The sequence below is a fragment of the Penaeus monodon genome, chromosome 40, assembly GCF_015228065.2.
Source record: "Penaeus monodon isolate SGIC_2016 chromosome 40, NSTDA_Pmon_1, whole genome shotgun sequence".
Lineage (NCBI taxonomy): Eukaryota > Metazoa > Arthropoda > Malacostraca > Decapoda > Penaeidae > Penaeus > Penaeus monodon.
Genome location: NC_051425.1, coordinates 9,397,075 through 9,419,574, shown reverse-complemented (window position 1 = coordinate 9,419,574; position 22,500 = coordinate 9,397,075). Strand labels below are relative to the sequence as shown.

At 38.1% G+C, this 22,500-nt stretch overlaps 2 protein-coding genes across 6 annotated transcripts in view; one reads left to right on the top strand and one right to left on the bottom strand.

The window, feature by feature from the left end:
- Positions 1-8,415: 8,415 nt before the first annotated feature.
- Positions 8,416-14,027, top strand: LOC119597875 (asparagine--tRNA ligase, cytoplasmic-like). Its single transcript, XM_037947535.1, has 10 exons — positions 8,416-8,570; positions 8,931-9,135; positions 9,474-9,631; positions 9,853-10,005; positions 10,376-10,572; positions 10,757-10,898; positions 11,166-11,348; positions 12,022-12,153; positions 12,542-12,673; positions 12,940-14,027. Exons 3-10 carry the CDS (start codon positions 9,482-9,484, stop codon positions 13,069-13,071), a joined length of 1,221 nt encoding a protein of 406 aa, XP_037803463.1. The 5' UTR covers positions 8,416-8,570; positions 8,931-9,135; positions 9,474-9,481; the 3' UTR covers positions 13,072-14,027.
- A 3,803-nt stretch (positions 14,028-17,830) lies between these two features.
- Positions 17,831-22,500, bottom strand: part of LOC119597874 (solute carrier family 25 member 46-like) — a 15,694-nt gene continuing 11,024 nt past the window's right edge. The window contains exons 10-11 of one of the 5 annotated variants that reach the window (XM_037947531.1): positions 20,614-20,646; positions 17,831-19,116 (exon numbers count right to left, since the gene is read on the bottom strand). In XM_037947531.1, coding sequence (XP_037803459.1) covers positions 18,850-19,116; positions 20,614-20,646 — 300 coding nt within the window. In that variant the 3' untranslated portion in view covers positions 17,831-18,849. Of the gene's footprint in view, positions 19,117-20,491; positions 20,647-22,500 lie in introns of all 5 variants that reach the window. The other 4 variants (XR_005230890.1, XM_037947534.1, XM_037947533.1 and 1 more) reach the window with 4 other exon arrangements.

The window sequence follows — 22,500 nt, the reverse complement described above, 5'->3', positions numbered from 1 at the left end:
TAAACTTCACCTTCTCATATTCCTTTCATGAATTTGAGAAAAATTATGTATTATTTTCCTGATAAATATATCATAATTACCAATTTTCTGTTGCAGCAGCAACAACAACAGTTGTTGTTGCAACAGCAACAACAACTTTAATGATAATGATAATGATGATAATAATAATGATCATAATGATAATATTAAAACTAACAGGTATTATGATATTGATAATGATAATAATGATAATAACAATAATGATAATAATACTGCTTATGATAATAAGATGATAATAATAATAAAGATAATAATAGTAATAATAATAATAATAATAATAATAATAATAATAATAATAATAATAATAATAATAATAATAATAATAATAACAATAGTAATAATAATAATAATGTTACGCCGACCCGCCTCGTCTCTCTGCCACCAACACAAGGCAGGCTAGGCAGACGGCGTGTTATATATAGGGTCGTGAACACTGAACAGCTCCAAGAGGCACCGAGCACCACAGCGTCTCAGAACACCACAGGGGAAACGCCAGGTGGCGAGGCAGGGCACGAAATAAACACAGAATGACAGTCTTTCCTTTATTAACACAAGTTATTTACCCGTACGCTTTTCTATAGGCACAATACAGGAGGAAACCAGCATGTCACACTGCACGGTACAGCTTATAACAGGGCAACACAAAGTATATATCAGGTCACAAGGGCACACACGAGGTCTTCACAGGAGCAGCACCCAACCGCGTCTCTTGGCTTGTTCCTCCGCTCCTCTGCTCACAGCCAGCTGCGTCATGTTTGCCCAGGTCCCTTCATGTTAACACATGCCCAGGTCATCCTTTTCATGTTAACACATGTTTCGCACAGACACAAAGACCCACTGGCGTAGCAATAATAATAAAAATAATAATAATAATGATAATAATAATAATGATAATAATAATAGTGATGATGATGATAATAATAATAATAATAATGATAATAATAATAATTAAGATAACAATAATGATAATAATAATAGTGATGATAGTGAAAATGATAATGAATGTGTTGATAGTGATATTATACTAAATATGATAATAGTAACAATAATGACGATAATAATGATTATAACAGTAATAATAATTATTATAATAATTTTAAATGTTGATAATGATCATGATGATGCTAATAACAACAATAGTAGTAATAATAATAACAATGATAACATTAATAATAATAGTAATAATAATGGTAATAATTATAGCAATAATAATAAAGATAATAGCTGTAGTAATAATGATAATGATTATAATTATGATTAACACTGATGACAATACTACTGTTACTACAACTACGACTAATGATAATAATAATGATAATAATTATAGTAATAATAATGATAACAATAATAATAATTACTATTATTAACAGTTACCATTATCATCATTACCATCACCACCACCATCATTACCATCATCATTCCCGTCACCACCACCACCATCATCATTACCAATATCATCATCACTCTTCCCCTTCGATTTTCTTCAAATTCTCCGCCCGTAAGCACACATCAAGCATTACAGCATTTCCTCAGCATGTTGCATCAGCCACTGCCTGCATCCATTTATTCATGCATTCATTCATTGTTGCTGTATTCATTTACACTTATATTTCCCTTAAATCTTATCTCTATCAGCGTATTATCCAAATCTGCATAGTTCTTATCATATCAGTACTTGCTATGTTATCGTTTTCACTGATCGTTGCATTGTTTGTAATGTATTCACGTTCTTTATATGAAATTTGGAATAGGCAAGGCTACATCAGCTAGCCTTCTCTCTCTGTTTGTCTTTAGATCTGTCTGTTTGTCTGTCTGCCTGTCTGCCTTTCGTTATCTGTACATATCTGTCTCTTTCCCCATCCGTCTATGTATCTGTCTGTCTACGTACCCAGATATCGCTCTCACTGTCTCTGTCTCTCTCTCTCTGTCTCTCTCTGTCTCTCTCTCTCTCTCCTCTCTCTCTCTCTCTCTCTCTCTCTCTCTCTCTCTTCTTTCTCTCTCTCTCTTTCTCTCTCTGTTTCTATCGTCTCTCTCTCACTCTGTCTCTCTCTCTCTCTCTCTGTCTCTCTCTGTCTCTCTCTGTCTCTCTCTGTCTCTCTCTCTCTCTCTCTCTCTCTCTCTCATTCTCTCTCTCTCCCTCTCCCTCTCCCTCTCCCTCTCTCTCTCTCTCTCTCCCTCTCCCTCTCCCTCCCCCTGTCCCTCTTCCCCTCTTTCTTTCTCTCGCTCTTTCGGTCTATATTTCTGTCTGTACCCCCGCCCCCCTTTCTCTCTCTCTGTTGATGATGCAATGAAGATGAGCCAAGATCGTGAGAGAGGAGAAATGGGTCGCTCTATCTGTTTCACTTTCACCTCTCGCTCTCTGGGTATGCTTACCTTCTATTCAGGTGCTGATTGAAAATATTAAGATTTTATTTGAATGTGTAAGCGAAGCGGAAGTAGAAAGAGAGAATAGGGAGAGAGAAAGAGAGAGAGAGAGAGAGAGAGAGAGAAAGAGAGAGAAGGAAAAAAAAGTCGATAATTGCAAGGTGAAAAATAGATAGTTTTGGAATTGTTATTGTTATTATTCTGTTTTTTCTGTGCTTTACTTGCGGTATTGCACAATGCATTGAAAAGCTGAATAGATAAGATACGTCTTTGAAATTGGAATGCCGTATTGCCTGTAATTTTTCGTTCTTATCCTACGATGCATTACATTGTTTATTATTTTCATAGTATTGATTTGTATGCTTAATTGATGATGAAGAAATTTATATTTTTCAGGATAATTTACAGATAATGACTGTATTGATGAAATATACCAATAAGAATATATATAGACTAAAATTCCAAGGCCAAAGTCAAAGCCAAAAGTAGAACAATGAGCCCATCAATTATCAAGATCCGTTTTAACTCAAAAATAAAACGACAAACATGAATTACAAGAACAAAATACCAAATAAAAAATTCAAATCCTTAGTCCCATCTACTTAAAGGAAGAGAAAAATAACGAAAGACAATAAAACGTGGCGTGAAATGTGGAGAGAGAGGGAGACGGGACTAAAACCGAAATTTATCAAGAATCAAATAAAATCAACAGATACATAACAAACCAACACAGACTGAACGAAATATATTAGAAATAAAGATAGTGAATGAAGTTCTTTAAAGACTACAGAACGTGGCGCAAGAAAATCCCAAGAAAAACAGAAGCAGACGAACGCGAACGCTCAGTGTTACACAGAACCTCATCGAGTGCAGACGTCGCGCTTCCTTTCTCCCGGAATGGCAAACGAGACGACAGAACAAATGGCTCAAATGAGTTTAGGTGAGTCCAGACATCAAATAACTTCCCCTCCCTTCCAAACAGAGCGAATTAAACCCGCGTAACCCTCTTTTTAATCGCTTTTTCCCCTTTCCCCGACATGTCCAAGATGGACCTCGACAACATGCGGCTCGTCTGTCGTGGCAAAATATGTTTCCCTTTTCGACGATTTTTTCCCTTTAATGACGACAATTAGGAGCAAATCCGCGCAATTAGGAGGAGGTTCGCCCCGTGTCTCGCTCCCTCGCGGCCAGGCGACGTGAGATTCCGCTTAATAACGGCGGAATCGACACAATTAGCATAAGGTCATGGGTTTCCGGCAGCAGGTCAGAGGCGTGATAAAGAGAGAGAGAGAGAAGAGAAAGAGAGAGAGAAAGAAAGAAAGGGAAAGAGAGAGAGAGAGAGAGAGAAAGAGAAAGAGAAAGAGAAAGAGAAAGAGAAAGAGAAAGAGAAAGAGAAAGAGAGAGAGAGAGAGAGAGAGAGAGAGAGAGAGAGAGAGAGAGAGAGAGAGAGAGAGAGAGAGAGAGAAAGGGAAAGAGAGAGAGAGAGAGAGAAAGAGAAAGAAAGAGAGTGAAATATGTTATATGAATTTTTTTATTTATTTATTCCACTTAGATGATTTGTTTTCAATGTTTCTCTTCTTCCTTTTGCATCTCGCTGCGTCCTCGTGTTTCTCCCCTTTATCATCTTCTATGCTTTCTCTTTATTTCTTCAGTACGGACAGAGACGAAGCCCCCAACTCCACGCCACAAAATTAATTCAATGATTTAAGTTGCCACGACAAGGGCGTTCCCTTCAGGCACTGCCCGAGGGGAGGGTTGGTGGTCCTGGCCCTGGTCCTGGTCCTGGTCCTGGCCCTGGTCCTGGCCCTTTTCCTGGTCCTGGCCCTTTTCCTGGCCCTGGTCCTGGCCCTGGTCCTGGCCCTGGTCCTTTTCCTGGTCCTGGCCCTTTTCCTGGCCCTGGTCCTGGTCCTGGTCCTGGTCCTGGTCCTTTTCCTGGTCCTGGCCCTTTTCCAGGTCCTGGCCCTGGTCCTGGCCCTGGTCCTGGCCCTGGTCCTCCTCCTCTGCTGCCAACATCACCCAGGAAACATTCTCTGCCTCGTTATGCATAGCAAGATAAAGCTGAAACTCGGACCTAAGTTATGGGATGCACTTCTCGCAGATTTTTTCCTTTATTTATGCCGTTACCGTTCGTGTCTGCAGCTTATTTCTTGTACAAACGACTATGACTTTTAGTCCTCAACAAGAATATCATCTTCAGTTTGCCCTTCCTTTGTGCGTCCATACCGTAAAATTTCACCCTTCTGTTCCTTTTCATCTCCTTCCTAAACTTGCAGTTATTATTCCTTGTTCTGGTTATTCACACTGTAATAACTGTTTTCATTGCAAATAATGTAAGTGAAAATATTCTTGTTATTTCCAAAGTGACTGCACCCCATTGCTCCAGCCACTCCAAGGAAATCCGCAAACATCATATGAACCAAAAACCTTCCAAACCCATGGAATTTGCCTCCAGACCCCCAAGCAATCACTTGTATTTTGGACTCTCATCGTAGCATCCGCCTTACCCTATTTTCTTCATTTCTGATGTTATTTTTTGCTTACGCAGATCATTTCATTTATCAGTGAGTGTAGTTTTTCAATTAGTCCCCAACTCCACAGAATTAATTCAGGAATTTAGGTTGCCGTGACCGGCATGCCCTTTGGCAGTATTAAGTGTTTCTTCCATTATCAATTAAATATCATAGATTAAAAGTGACTTATTTTGGTTAATTCTTTCCCACAGAGGTAAAGTTTACCTTGCATCATAAGGCTGTGGGGAACTAGCTATACCCTTCTAATTTCTTTTCCTTTGTCGTATTCTTCATTGCTTTCTCTTCATGTTATTCTTTGTTTTCTTCAGCTTATTTTGTCTTATTCTTTGTCCTCTTCCTCATACAAAAAAAAAAAGAAAAAAGTAATGTCTGAGTCAAGGAGTTAAAATTCCCAGGGCTATCATGTCCAGAACTAGTTTCACAGGATCGTCTTTCATTTATTATAGGGCATTGTATGCGTTTTTTTTTTTTTTTATCGCTTTATTATTCATTTTTTTAACGAATGACCTCTATGATTCTTTTGGTAAAGGGTACATAATTTTAATGATAATAGTCAATATTTTGTTAATTTATACTTAGGTTAGACAGACATTTCCTTTCTGTTAATTTTCTTCTAGTGGGGAAATTCGGAGAAACATAGTGAAGGGGGACGCTGACGCCTTGAAGCGGCCTGCAGGCCAGGAGGCGACCTTTCCCCACCCGGCAAGAGGAGGCCATGGACGCAAGCAGTAGTCCATTCCCTGTTTAATGTGAGAACATCTTAATTTTGGCATAGAATCTATCTCTGTGACCCTGATGTTCTTTGGTAAGGTTTGTTTCATGATGTTGATTTTGTTTAGATGTGAATGAGCTCTTGTCGGGTTTTTACAATTAGCTAATTTACGTAACAGGATTATTCTTCATTTTTGTTTCCAAGATTTTCCTTCGATGGCCCAGGTGTCGGGGACAATGCATGCTGACTGGCCTTGCCTGAAGCCTGGCAGTGGCAATGTTTGAATCTCGTTACTTGCAGGCAAGACATGGTGACCATCTCACTCACCAGATTGATTGCCATAGCATCTTCAGTCCCAATTATATCATGTACCCCATGTGCATAGGTGATGACCTAGATCTATTGCATGAACGAGGGTCCTTGTGCCTGGCTGTTCTGGTAGCGTTTAGTTTAGGTGATTTGTCTCCAGAGGTAATAGTGCAGAGCCTTGTTGTACAGTAGCTCATTTAGTAATTGATTTTATATTTTCAACATGATGGTGTTTTTCTTGGTAGATCATTTTGATAGTAATCATCTTGCTTTACCTGAGTGGATTGTTTTGGATTTACTCCATTATCCATTGATTATTCCACAGTCGTCAGGGAAATGCTTCCATGCTGCTAGGTGATGCTACATTTATGGAAGAAGTCCATGGTAACATGGTTGCTTCTGGCATGACATTAAACTGTCCTTGCAAGATTATTGAAATTTTCCATCAGTGATGGGTTGAATTTTTGTTGGATGAGTAGAGTGAGTTTGAGATTGAAAGTGAGTCAGTTCTGTGAAGTGATTTTATTGTTTAATTTCTTGCATCCTGATCATCAGTGTAATGGTAATGCCTGCAGTGATAGTGGTTTAAAAAGCCATAAAACAAGTAAGGTGAATGGAATCTAGACTTGTTGCAAGTGTGCTTGAATGAGTGAGTGGGTGGGTGGTGAATGAGTGAGTGGTTGGTGAATTTGTTCGTGAATGTGGTAGTGGGTGAGTGGTTGAGTGAGTGGTGGGATGAAAGTGAGTGAGTGGGTGGGTGAATGAGTGAGTGAGTGGGTGGGTGAATGAGTGAGTGGGTGGGTGAATGAATGGTGAGTGAGTGGGTGGGTGATGAGTGGTGAGTGGGTGGGTGAATGAGTGAGTGAGTGGGTGGGTGAATGAGTGAGTGGGTGGGTGAATGAGTGAGTGAGTGGGTGGGTGAATGAGAGAGTGAGTGGGTGGGTGAATGAGTGAGTGAGTGGGTGGGTGAATGAGTGAGTGAGTGGGTGGGTGAATGAGTGAGTGAGTGGGTGGGTTGAATGAGTGAGATGAGTGGTTGGGGTGAATGCAGTGAGGGAGTGGTGGGTGATGATGTGATGGTGTGAGGAGGAGTGTGTAGGTGTGAGTGGTGTGAGTAGAGAGTGTGTGGTGGTGAGTGAGATGAGTGGTGAGTGTGCTAAAGTGTGTGTTGTGAGTGAGAGAGTGTGTGTGTGTGTGAGTGAGAGAGAGTGTGTGTGTGTGTGAGTGAGAGAGTGTGTGTGTGTGTGAGTGAGAGAGTGTGTGGTGTGTGAGTGAGAGAGTGTGTGTGTGTGTGAGTGAGAGAGTGTGTGTGTGTGAGTGAGGAGTGTGTGTGTGTGTGAGTGAGAGAGTGTGTGGTGTGTGAGTGAGAGAGTTGGTGTGTGTGTGAGTGAGAGAGTTGGTGTGTGTGTGAGTGAGTGAGTTGGTGTGTGTGTGAGTGAGGAGAGTGTGTGTGTGTGTGTGAGTGAGAGTGGTGTGTGTGTGTGTGAGTGAGAGAGTGGTGTGTGTGTGTGAGTGAGAGAGTGTGTGTGTGTGTGAGTGAGAGAGTGTGTGTGTGTGTGAGTGAGAGAGTGTGTGTGTGTGTGAGTGAGAGAGTGTGTGTGTGGTGAGTGAGAGAGAGTGTGTGTGTGTGTGAGTGAGAGAGTGTGTGTGTGTGTGAGTGAGAGAGTGTGTGTGTGTGTGAGTGAGAGAGTGTGTGTGTGTGTAGTGAGAGTGTGTGTGTGTGTGTGAGTGAGAGAGTGTGTGTGTGTGTGTGAGTGTGTGTGTGTGTGTGTGTGTGTGTGTGTGTGTGTGTGTGTGTGTGTGTGTGTGTGTGTGTGTGTGTGTGTGTGTGTGAGAGTGTGTGTGTGTGAGTGAGAGAGTGTGTGTGTGTGTGTGTGAGTGAGTGTGTGTGTGTGTGAGTGAGAGAGTGTGTGTGTGTGTGAGTGAGAGGTGTGTGTGTGTGAGTGAGAGAGTGTGTGTGTGTGAGTGAGAGAGTGTGTGTGTGTGTGTGTGTGTGTGTGTGTGTGTGTGTGTGTGTGTGTGTGTGAGAAATCAATGGAAAGACTGGCTTGTAGGACATTGCTTTTAGTTCCATACATTAGTAAACAGGACAGTGTTGCATGTTTACATAAACCCATTTTTTATCTGGAAAATAGTGTGTTTCCCTGTGTATAACTGTAATAGTTGCAGTTGCAAATGACTAGTTTATTGATTGTTTGTTTTTTATTTTTACTATTAGTATCATTATTGTTTATATGATTATTGTTGAAGTTATTATTAATAATATTGTTGTTATTATTGTTGTTGGTATTATGATTTTTATTTTCATCAGCATTATGATTATGGTCGTGATTTTGATGATTATTATGATAATGACAATGATCATAATTATTTTGATTATTTTTGTTATAGCTGTTATGTATCATAACATTCATATTGTTGACTCATGTTGAATTTAAACTATGGAAACCTGCATTTTGGTAAAAAATGAAAGGAAGAAGGAAAAAAAAACATAGAGGTAACATGGGAAGATGTTGGGAATTTGCAACTAAACTGGACTATTTTTTTTTTGCTTTCAGAAATATGAAGTGATTGCAAAGAGTCAGTTGAAGAAGCTCACAAAACTATGGAAGGATGTAAGTAAAAGTTGTTATTTCTGTGCATGGGTTGCAAAAATTGATGGTAAATGATCATGAATTTGAAAACCAGTAATGTAAAAAAAAAAATTTTGTTGTAAAGGACAATCACTCTCAAATAACTATAACTACTATGGCTATATGATTAGATTTCAATTTTGAATTTGAAGTAAAAGAGTCAAGGCTTTTAATATGGAGATAATGTTATTTATTTTTTTAAGAATGAGATATATTAACATGCTTCACAGTTGTACAAATTCCAATATTGAATAGGAAAATAAGATTCTAAAATCACAGAATACGTTCGCGACCAAGTTCCTCAATCTTATATAACGGCCCAACCTGCTGACACCATTTCAGGAGTGCAAAAAGATCGAAGCTCGGCTCAAGAAAGAGAAGGAGGATGCCGAGAAGAGAGCAAAGGCCATAGAGGAAGCCAAGAAGGTCGTGATCACAGAGGACAAGAGCCTGCCAGCCCCCGTCTGCATCAAGATCCGCGACGGAAAGGAGCACAGAGGGAAACGTGTCAAAATCAGGGGCTGGGTCCACCGTCTGAGGAGGCAGGGTACGTGGGGCTTGAAGTAATAAGGCTCTGTTTATTTTTTTATTTTAATGGGTGAAAAATGTACTGGTTAGATTGACATGCGTAGAATTTTCTTTTATGGAGGAAATATGTATATATTTTAAAGATGAGGGACTATTTTTGAATTGACAATATATGTTTATTTAAATTGACAAAAGATGCATTTTTACTTAAAGAAAGATGATATAGTTGTTTAAGAAAGTCACATAAGATAAAAAAGAGATCATGTTAAATATTACTGCTTATTTGTAATACTTAGTAACAGTCACGTAATGATAATGGTAGTATTTGATACTGATCAACTATTCATCTTATTCCAGGCAAAAACATGATGTTCATCGTTCTGCGAGATGGCTCAGGATACCTACAGTCGGTGCTGACGGACCAGCTTTGCCAGACGTACGAGGCCATCATCCTCAACACTGAAAGCACCGTCACTCTCTATGGCATGCTCCAGGAGGTGCCGGAGGGGAAGGAGGTGAGGGGAATGCTGGGTCTTCTGTGGACTATGATTATTTCACTGATGTTTGTAGTTGTTTATTTCTCTGTCTTTTTTATTTTTTTATTTTTTTTCATTTATTTATTTATTTTATTTATTTTACTTTTTCAGAGTGACTACATATATCTATATCTAATACTACCAGCATTTAGGCCTATTCTGGCAGTATTTTTGTGTAAGACCTGTTGCTTCTCCCATAGGCCCCAGGTGGACACGAACTCCAGGTGGATTACTGGGAGCTGGTGGGAGAGTCACCAGCTGGTGGTGCCGAGGCAGAGATCAACCAGCTGTCCAACCCTGATGTGCAGCTGGACAAGCGACACCTCATGATCCGCGGAGAGAACTGCTCTAAGGTAAGGCAAGACAGAGGGAGAATGGAAGTGACCATGTTTGGTAATGCAATGTGAAGCCGCCTTTTGTCAGTCGTGAAAGGGGAGTCATACTTTTGAGAGTTGCCAAGTTGCTTTTATTTTATATTAAGGTTGGATCCTGAAAGAGGTTACAGATTTACTTGAATAATTTCCTTGCACTCCCAGTCAAAAACGGATTCTAACACAACCAATTAAAAACCAGTATAGCCAGATGGGTCAAGCGACTCAAGAAATCCAGCCGGCCCAAGTTTGCTCTATCCACCCAGCCAATTATGTACCCTATAAGCTCTCTCACAACCCTCCCTCTCTCTGTTTGCCACCCCTAACTAGTGTTTTGTCACTTGTCTTATAGGTGCTGCGGCTGCGTTCAATCCTTATGAAGGCCTTCGTGGACCACTACACGGACCGCGGCTACGAGTGGATATCCCCCCCGACCCTGGTGCAGACGCAGTGTGAGGGAGGCTCCACGCTCTTCGACTTCAATTTCTTTGGCGAGAAGGCCTACCTCACTCAGTCCAGCCAGCTGTACCTTGAGACGTGCATTCCCAGGTGAGAGCAGTTTCTCTTTTGAGTGCAGGGTTGTTGTTTTGGGGCTGTGGTGTTATCAATTCTTAACTTTTCATTTTGGGTTACAAAGGGTTGGTGTTATTTGTTGTGCATTGAAGTTTACCATAGTTTTTTTTTCTTTTTGCATATTACTATAAACATGATGTATCTTATGCATTGCTTACAGTTTTGGCGATGTGTTCTGCATTGAGCAGAGTTACCGAGCGGAGCAGTCACGCACCAGAAGGCATCTGGCATCTTACACTCACGTTGAAGCCGAGTGCCCCTTCATTAGCTTCGATGACCTCCTGGATCGCATTGAGGATCTGGTATGGAATCTTTATACAAGGGGGCGTATTATATGTAATATGTTAACTTCTCCCAAAAATAAGGACTGTTATTTTTTCGGTTTTTGACTTTTTGATTTTTATGGAAATCTATATTGATGTAATAAATAATTATTTTTATTTCGGTTACGATTTTTTTTTTTCTGCATTTAACTACAAAATTTTTTTTCTGATCTTAAACTGATATGTTGTGAGGTGTAATATGTCTCACATAAACAAGGCAATGAATGTTATATTCCCCCAAATAAGGTGTGCGATGTGGTGGACCGCGTGTTGAAGCACCCCGTGGGCGGAGACCTGATGAAGGACCTCCACCCTGAGTTTGTGGCTCCCACTCGGCCCTTCCTCAGAATGCCGTACAAAGACGCCATCCAGTACCTCAAGGACAATGGCATCACCAAAGAGGATGGGACACTGTATGAGTTTGGAGAGGTCAGTTTGGTTTGGCTCTGTGAGATTTGTGAGAGAGAGAGGGAGAGGGAGAGAGGGAAGGAGAGAAGGAGGGAGGGAGAGGGAGGGTGTGGGTGTGGGTGTGGGTGGGTGAATGATAGAATTTGTCTGTATATTTTCATTGTGCACATGCGTGTGCGTATACGTGGGTGTGGGTGTGGATGTGCATACGTACGCACATGCACATGCATATGGTTGATGCAGGAGAATGAGTGTGTGTTTGGCATTGTTGTGCTCATGTATTTCTTCTTTTCCTTTCCTTTTTCAGTGCCATCACTAGAAAGGACTCTACATCTAGAGACCTTCTTTTAAAGTCTTTTTTTCTGAATATACTTCTAGTTGTTCGCCGCCTCTTTTAAACATCCTTTCCCCCTTTGACTTCCTGTACGCTACTTTTTTCTTCTTCTTTTTCCCCCTATATTATAATAAAATTGCCATTCATTCAATTACTTCTTCGGACCTCTAAGGAGGACATTCCCAGAGTGCAAAATCATCTCTCTTTATCAGCTTCTCTTGCTTTTCTTCATTATCATACCTTATTTTCCCTTTTATGTTCATCTTTTCCACTTTCACTTCTCATCCCAGTCTTTTCCGTTGTTCCTTTCTCTTCCCACCCCATACACCCCTCACTAGATCTTCCCCTCATCCTCCGCAGGACATTCCCGAGATGCCGGAGCGCAAGATGACAGACAAGATCGGCCGACCAATCCTGCTGAACCGGTTCCCTGCGGGCATCAAGGCCTTCTACATGTCTCGCTGCCAGGACGACAAGAGCCTCACCGAATCCGTAAGTGTTCAGCCTTCATTTTGTTATTTTGTTATTATTACTATTATAATTATGATTATTATAATGGTTGTGATTATTCATGTTATTGTAATATTATCATTATTGATATTGATATTGTTATTTGATACTTGTATTATTGTTATTATCATAATGCTATTATTATGCAGTATTATTTATGTTGTCTCTATATAATTTGGTTAATTTTGATTGATATTATTATTCTCTGACATATACATATAAGCCCTGTTACTGCATAGTATTTTATTTATTTTGTCACTAATTGTACTGTTGGATAAACAACCACTACAACTACAAGAATCAACAATATTTCCACTTAATGTTTCCTGCCTATTATCCTCATCTTAATCCCACTTGTTAATCCTTTCAGGTCGACTTGTTAATGCCAGGCGTGGGAGAGATTGTCGGAGGCTCAATGAGGATGCACGACTACCAAGAGCTCATGGATGCTTACAAGGCTAATGACTTGGACGCAAAGCCGTACTATTGGTATACCGATCAGGTGAGTGATTTTTGGTAATTGTTTGTTAATACAGTTAGGGGAGTGTGTTTTCATAATCCATGTTTTTATTCAGTTGAGTAAGTGTTTGTTAAACCTTTATTTATTTTTTATTATATATACATATGTATATATATATATATATATATATATATATATATATATATATATATATATATATAAAACATATTTATAGAGTTTATAGAGTAAGTAATGAATAATAAGCGATATAATTAGCTCGGCATGAATCTTGTTTCCTTTCGTTTCAGCGGCGGTACGGGACCAGCCCCCACGGCGGCTACGGACTGGGCTTGGAGCGCTTCCTCTGCTGGATCGCCAACCGCTACCACATTAGAGAAGCCACTCTCTACCCCAGATTCGTTGGCCGTTGCACGCCTTAAGCAAAGAATGATTAATAAATATATTACAACCACAGTGTGAAAGAGTTACTAGGGATTTTTTTTTTTCTTCCCTCTGATGTACACACTATTGTTGCTAGAGACACGGAAGTCCATTGACTGTTATTTTCCAAGCTGTTTTATAGCTTGCCGTTTTGTATTCCTGATTAATGCGAGATGCGTGTATAAAATGGCCTTTTTATATTTATGAATAACAATGCCTTCATACTTATCTGTGATTGAGAAGGGTTTGCCTGGTTAATGAACATGGAGAGGGTTGGCTGTTTCTCTCTCTCTCTCTCTCTCTCTCTCTCTCTCTCTCTCTCTCTCTCTCTCTCTCTCTCTCTCTCTCTCTCTCTCTCTCTCTCTCTCTCTCTTTTCTTTCTTTCTGGCCTGCTTAAATAATTTGAGTATCAGAAATCATACCTTTTGTTTATTTATTGATTGATTTTTATCAAGTAGAACCAGTGATTCAGGTTATATATCATTTCTCTATGATACAATTTTAAATGGTCTTCCTTTTCATAGAATGCAATTCCTACTTGATTTAGAAAGTTGCACTGATTTACACGCTGTAGTGACTTTCAAGAGAGGGATGTGTTTGAGGCCGGTCCACAAGAGCAGGCACAATTGGTGGCAAAAGTGCAAGCACAGGTAATGATGCCATTACCGATGGGCAAACCTCTCCATAAACAAGTTGTTTTCCCCCTTGCTTTCTTGGCTGTGGTGTAAACATTACAGGTGCCTATTATTGTGCCTGCTGAGCCTACCTGCTTGTGGGGCAAAGGCCTGCACCTGGATAGCAGTTTTTACCATAGCATTGATTATTGAAACTAAATGAAGGTTTCATGTAATGATTACGTATTTTTAAGAGCTAAATTATCATGTACCTTTCTCAACGTTGTTATTTAATATGGGTAAATCTATGTTAAAGTGAAAATACACATCCAAAGACTATTTGAAATACCTGTAATGTTGTAATAATCTATTTGATTTGATGTGTTTTATTCATTTTCCATTCCCTCTAACTCATATTCTTAAATAACTCCCCCTATCCCCAGACTCACTCTGCAACACTCATGCACTCCTCTCATGCACTTCACTCACTCACACCCACCTCACACACACACCACACCACTCACATCACACACTACACCACCAACCACACCACCACCCAACTCACATACACATCACTACACTACATACACATCACTCACTCACACACACACACACACACACACACACACACACACACACACACACACACACACACACACACACACACACACACACACACACACGTCTGAGGAGGCAAAGGCCAGAGAAGAAGGGTGATGGATAGGAAGATAGTCCCCAAATCCTATTAACCCTTTCCCGACGGGTAGTATTCATAGTGGCCCGGGTCCCGCTGCCGGGGGCTTATATCGTCGCCCTAGCATGCGCGACCACTCTTGCCAAATACCAGCATCCCATGCCGTTTCTTCATAATAGTACGAAGATATGTTGTATTTTCAGTTTTCATTATTTTTTTTTTGAACGTCCTATATTTGACCAACCCCTTTTCACTGATAAATAAGCAGTGTGCGGCATCATGGAGTGGAAATTGTCCGTTTGTTGCCTTTTTTTTTTTTTTTTTTTTTTTTGGCATAGTAAAAATGAGAAAGTGTTAAAAGACTTTAATCACACTTTCACTGGCAGAAAAATATTATTATGCCGTGATTACAACAAAAAATAACTCATGGCATCTCCATACATCCACCATGGCATGTACATACATGCCCCCGGCGATGCCACCCGTCAGGAATGGGTTAAATGACAGCATAATACAAATACCCCCCTAATCCCATGCTTGTTGTTGCCGTGGGGGCCTAGGAGGCAGAGCCCAATGCCCAGGGGATCATCCCTACCTTGAACCTCAGCCCTTGCCTCAACTGACTTGCATGCTCTTTTATTCTCCTCCTTTCCTTTTCCTTTTCTTCATCCACGTGTTCTGCCCATCTATCCTAATCGTTAAACCCATTTTTGCTGTTTTTGCCGTAATACTTTATCATAATGCTACCTATTCCCTTAACTCCTTTCCCCTTCTAACAACCCCCATCAGCTCCCCCTCTCTACCCTTTCCACTACCATAATACCCTCTGATACTATTCAACATATAACTTTACCCTAATCATTAACTTGTTCCTAACCCTTTTTGTTACTCTAATTTACCATAGCGCCATATGACCTTTGATGTCATGTAGCACTTCCTTTCCTGGGAGCTTTACCCCTAAGAAAATTGTCAATAAATGAATAAATTCTAACAACCTGTACCTTTTGCTCTGCCCCTTCAGCTCCCCCTCTCTACCCTTTTCACTACCTATTACCCTCTAGTACTGTTCAAGCATTTCTCTCTCTTTTTAATTTTATAAATCACAGATTAATTTGAATCTGAACTCGTTGCCCGGCTACTGACAAAACGTAATAAGATGCGACGTGATGAACTGCGTGAATACTAGGCACAGTTGAAGGATTGGTGATGTGATGTGACTAAATGGAGATTTGATGAAGCAGTATCAGTGTTGATACCTCCTAGTTTTGCCTGTAGGAGGTATCAAATCTCTTTACTTAAACCTGGAATATTATTAGTCAAAATTACTTGCTAATGTGTGTGCTTTTCTCCCCTTATTTTCGGGTTGCATCCATCGTACGTGTCCAGAGTTTCGTTGGATATGTGAACTGAAGAGATATTGGATTGAGGGCTGTATTCTTGCCTCTTAGGATTTTTGGGACAGATTTTTAAAGTTACAATCTTGATTAAAAAAAAAAAAAAATTTGAGGGGTCAGGGGGTGCCATATAAAGTATAAAAAGAAAACAATCATTCAGTCCTAGAACTATGTGAGACAAATAAAATAAGCCCTGTATATATATTAACTTAAAATAAAGAAAATGTGGAGTGAATCTTTGTCTCCTAGTCTTGAATTAAAGGCTGTGATAAAGGTTTATAATATTCATAAAATACCTCATGGAAAGCTTATTTCAGTGAATAATCTAACTAACCATAATTACCAAATGTTCAAGGACACAGAAGGTCAAGATTAGAAATATGATTATTGTGATCCTAGCATCAAAGCAAATTGTGCAGTATAAGCATAAAGCAGAAAAAAAGGATATTATGAGATTTTGATTGATAAATCAAATATCTCTGTAGTTTCAATATTATTTTTAAGTATTCATTTTTTAAATGGCTCTCTCCTATGGGAGATTTGAACGACCCAAAGCAGTGGACAGTTTTCTTGAATCCAGTTCATTAAGTTCAATAAGAAGGTTATTACAAAGAAGCTGAGTGTAGAGAAATAATACTCACATTAGTTTATCATTTTGTAGGTTTCATTTCAAGCTAACTTCTTTTTATCTGAGGATCTGTAAAGTAATTATAATTCTAATGATGATAGAAATGAAACAAATCAGTTACTCTATTTCTCTGTGAAAGTATTCCTTTTTATTCTTATCTTTTCCTACATTCATCACAGGAAACTCTGTTCAAATATCCTTAGCATTAGGATGAAGAATATAAAAGAACAAACTAATGTTAATTTTTTTAGAGCATAAAACATTATAAAGAATGGTACTTTTAGACCGAATGAAGATGCGAGTGGGCTGACTGCCTTGCCTAATAGCCACACAAATGTTTGTTAGGTGTCACCTGATTATCAGGATTTCTATCCTTTGTTGGTCAACACCATGCAATATTATTATTTATTGAAAAATTTTCTGTTGTGTTAACATCCAAGGTCATTAGTGGTGTATTCAAAATATAGGGATTGCGTGGGGCATGGGGACAAATCCCCCAGGTAAGGAAGTATTATAGACATCAAAGGTCATATGGTACTAGTGAAAAGGGTTAGGAATGAGTCAATGACTAGGGTAAAGTTACCAGTTGAACAGTACTAGAGGGTAGTATGGTATTGAAAAGGGTAGAGAGGGGGAGCTGATGGGGTATAGTATAATGTAAACGTTGTTAGAAAGGGAAGGAGTTAAGGGAGTGGGGACATTATGATAAAGTATTGTGGCGAAAATGGCAAAAATTAGTTAAAGATAAGTGGACATACCAAGGGGATGAAGAAACGGAAAAGGAAAGAAGAAGGAGAAGAAAAGACTATAGAAAATCAGTTGAGTCAAGGGCTGATCCCTTACATTGGGCCTCAGTCCATCTCGTAAGCCCCTGATGACAACAATGAGCAGGATTGAAGGGCATCATACAGTAGGGTGTGGTAGTCAAATCCTTCAAGCTGTGTACATTCATTGCCAGTAACACTTGTTCAACACACATTGTGTGCATGAACAAGTGTTACAAGTATTACACATTGTGACAAGACCTGCATTACTTGTTCAATAGTGAGAACTGGAACATTAACCAATCACTAAGGAGTGTTGGCAGGACAAGCAGTCACAAGTGGCACAATGCGAAGTGCACAGCCAACATAATTAAAAAATAGCTGATGCTCCCAATCTTGTATGCCATGGTGCACTTACATAAGTGTTAGCAGAGAGGTGTCAACCTTTGAGGTATGTGTGATAGCAGCAATGTGCTATAGCAGAATGTGTGATCATAAAGGGTTGAGTGCATATGATAGATATAAGTATATATATATATATATATATATATATATATATATATATATATATATATATATTATATATATATTTCTTCTTCTTTGTCTGTTTTTCAGTTATTTGTTTCTTCCCTTTTCCATTCTGTAACTGATATGAAAAAACTCCTTTACTTTAAATCTTTTATTTACAAGTAACATACAGAGGACATCTTAACATGCTACAGTGGACATATACAAGATATATTTTGCTATTATAAAGAACCCAACACAATTTTGCTTTTTCAAAGCCCTTTTTCTCATTTATTTTACCAAAATCAACTAATAATTAAGGGCCAGTCTAGAGTACTTGAAGCAATATTTTTATATACAATCAACAAAGCACTGGATATAGAACATATTTAAAAATCCTTCTCAAAGATTTATATGTATATATGTACGTCAACTGCGTTCTGTACACCGTATCAAACAGGAGAGACACAATGAATAAAAAAGGAGTGAGAGAAAAAAAAAAGGAGTCATTTATATGAGGGATAACGAGTATTTTTTTTCTAAACCTGTTTTCTGTTAACACAATGCCTATTCTACATAAAAATGAGAAAACAAAAAGGAAATCTTATCACATCTGAATACTTTGGAAACAGGCACAAGCAGGAGAATTATCCACATACTAAATGAAGGAAGCATTTGGATATGGGTATTTTAACCAGTCAAGACAGTTAATATAATGATAATACTATTACTGTGTATAGATATAGGGATGTGTTTATATATATCTGGCATGAATGTTGTAAAACCGTGATGACTATGTTGAAATAAAAAGGCTGTGGGCTACTGTCACAAATGCTCAAATTTTGGAAGAAAGAAACAAAGGAAAAGAAAATTCTAAATATATATAACAGAACATAACCTTGTCACATAAATGGGGCAGTTCCAACCTCTCCTGAAAAAAAAAGAAAAAAAGAAAAGAAAAGAAAAGAGAGATAGAAAGAAAAGAAAAGAAAAAAGACAAATGTTTCAGCATACAAAAGAAAAATTAAAATCGAAAATTGGCTTCAGAAATGACCAATCTATCATACCTCACCTTAAAAAAAAAAGCTTTTAATTCATCATTCTATGAAACAACCAAGCGAACAAAATAACAATTATTAATTAAGGAAAAAAAAAATGTTGCTAGCTGCATGGCCCTCAGTCGTCAATGGAGAGATTGAATTTGTGCTTTTCCATTTCAGCTCGCACGTCAAAATCGCGCAGCCGTCGAGCTGGGGAGGAGGTGTCCCCCAAGCCCCCGGAGACAAGGCCCCTGCCTGCTCCGTGAGGGCCCTGCCGGGGGGAGCCCTGGTGGTGGCGGGGGGAGGAGGTGAGGGGGGGGGAGTGCAGGCCCGCCATGCCAGGGGGGGGCACGGCCTGGAGGGGCGTGTAGGGAGCACTGGGAGCCAGGGGACCCACTAAGTCCTGGCGATTGATATAAGAGAAAAAGGGGGGAAAATATTAGCAATTGGACGAGTCCAGAGAAATGAGATCCATATGAATGGATTTATTTCTACAATAAATATTCAAATCTTTCTCAGACTGTGAACAATATCAGAACAAATAATCAGTGGCATTTATACGTGATGATCACAGTCTTGTTAAAATCATTATGAAAAGAAGAAAAACTTAAATACTTTTTACATAAAAAAAAAAAAAAAAAAAACTACGATACACTTAGGCCAGAAGCACATTACACTGAATTACAAAATGCAATACTTCCATAAAATTTAAGTTCTGTAGCAAATTTTAAAATCAGCCGCACAAGAACACTTATTGCACAGAGAAGGAAATGAAATGCACTTCTTTAGTTCAGAAGGAGAAAACAGAATTAATTAATACATTTGAGTAATCAACATTTTCATCTCAACAACTGCAACATACATCATCTGCTTTAGGGCTTTCCAGATTTACATATCAATATTGCCATCTATGTGTATCAAGTATACAACACAAGAAACTTATTTCATTTTAATTTTTTTTTTGCACCTGAATATCTTCTACAGAAATTGAAGAAATAGTTTATTTTGATTTTTGTTTCTCCCTCCATTTTCATTGCATATTTTACACAAGATATAAATGAATAAAGAGAGAGAAGCAACCACAATGAACATAAAAAACACTGAAAAAATATTCTGAAAACACAATTTTTAATTCTTTTGAAATCATTACCATTTATCTCCATACTGTTGCCTACTGATGAATAAAACCACTTTGGACCAGAGAAAAATCACAAAAATAAGACAAAGGAGAAAGAAAACCTTTAAAATGCCTCAGATACCAATAGTGTGTAAAAAAAAAAAAAAATATATATATATATATATATATATATATAATTAGAACAATAATAGTAATAGTAATAATAGCATTAATAACAACAACATTGACAATCACAGCCCTCACCCCATAAAAGGAAGTGAATTCCCCCAAAAAGAAAAACCGTGTGACAGATTTCCCAAATCGCATTCCTCAAGCTGACGAATTAGATCTCCAAGTGGGCTTAGAGGGAGTGCGCCGGGAATGATGATTTGCATGTGCAAGGAAACAGCAGTGAGGGAAATAATCATATGTGCAGATATATATATATATATATATATATATATATATATATATAATATATATATATATATATGTTTATGTGTGTGTTTATGTGTTTAAACATACTGTGCACTCACATATGTATATATAGTAGCATGTGTGCCAAAGCAACAGTAAAAAAATAAATAAAATAAATAACACATGCTATTGCTTTATCAGCAGCATCACCAAAAGCATATGAAAATTTATTTCAACTACATACTAAGCCTTAGATCATGCTCTAGGAACGTTTACGGAGGAGGAGGAGGAGTACGAGGACCACCTTAAGTACCTACTTCTCGCCCCCACTCTCTCTCTCTCTCTCTCTCTCTAACAATTGAGCACCTGCTGTGTGGGCTCCAGCCGGTCCTGCGGAAGCTGGCCGTCGAAGGGAACATTGAATGGGGTGAAAATGACGTCATGAAAAAGTTGTTATACGAAATGGATGAAAAAAATGTTACACAAAATGGATGAAAAAAATATTACACGAAATGGATGAAAAAAGTTGTTACATGGAATGGATGAAAAAAATGTTACATGAATGAAAAAATGTTACAGGAAATGGATGAAAAAATTGTCACATGAAATGGAAAATATTGTTGAGTGAATGAAAAGTAAGCTAGACATAGGACAAGTAATTTTGAATGGGGTTAAACATGGTAATGCCAGACTGTCAGAAATATCTAAAACAAACAAACGGTATGCTGAACAAGTGAAATACAACAGACAAGTTAGTACGTTATGAAAATTTGAGACGGATGCAATAAATGGATAAAATATAATGCTAAAATGGTGAAAAATAAAAAATTTAACGGGAAAACCTGCTGAAAAGAGATTACATTCCTTCTCAAAAAGCATGGAGACAAATTACTGCACCCAATCAATATTTTCTTATTCTTATACAAATAAATTGATTTCACTTGAATTTTTTATTATTATTATTATCAACACTGAAAATAAAACTAAGGTTTTTGAAAATTTTTGTAAAAAAATTCGAACCCAAAAGGGTTTTTCCGAATAAACCCACTAAGGCTTGGGGGGGGGGGGGAATAATAAAAATGAAAATAGAAATAAAAAAAAATAAAGTAAGTAAAGTAACGCATGAACTGGTCTTTTAGGAAGCATATCTAAAATGTACTAATGTAAGCATAAAGCATTGTAAAAATAAGGGTAGTCCTGACTGATGTAGACAATATCAAGAAATAAGTTTCAAGATATGGTATATATATACACAATCTCTTTAGAGAAAACAAATCCTGCTTGTTGATATGGACCTAAACAAACAAAAAATCAAACAGAATTTTTTAAATCATATTTGTTTTTTATCTTTTAAAAAAATTTTCGATACTTTTGAAATTTCCCTTTTCCTTTTTAAGGGAAAATTAACCTCTCTGCGGAATACTTTGCCATCTCTTCCTAGCAGCTAACGACCTAAGAGGCATAATCAGATGCTGTCTAAAATCTTATTCAGTTAATGATTATATACAGCAATAATACAAGTCAGCTCTGGGACACATAAATAAAAGGGGTAACGGTGGTTCCACGACTGGCCAAGTGACGGTCATGTAAATCATTACTTTAAATAAAAAAAAAATCTGCCCTGAATCATCAGAGTCATAGAACCAATGAATGACATAGACAAACAAGCTATACACTTGTGGATATTCTTTTCCTTCAAATCGTATTAAAGTCAAACGGCAAAATGGATGAAAACATCCTGTTGAATACCCTTTCTGTGTTTTTCACTTACTAATTTAGGTAAAAACTAACATCATGACTATCTTTAGAGAGTCTTTGTTTCTACATAATAAATGAAAACCACGCTCTCCCATCTACTTAAGTGTTAAATGTTTATATAAACAGGTCTTTGTCAAACCAGCCACTGAGATATTATCAACCATTTATAAAGTCAAAATAATTTCGCAATAAAAGGTAAGATTCCAATTTAGACACCCAGATTTCTTTCTTGATAATTCTGCTACCACAAAGATATTTCAAAGGCCTCACACTACAAATGTGTACATTTTGATAAGCTTATAAGAATCATGTAGAACAATATATAATGGAGAGAAAAAAAAAAAAAAAAAAAAAAAAAATGGTTAGCATCAATCTCTCAAAATGCATTACAAAATATCACGTCAAAACTTCGTACTCATTTTTTCCCCAAGACATGTTATTGCCCCAAAAAACCCTTTTTTTTTCTTTCCCCAAAACTCATCCCAATTCCCTTCA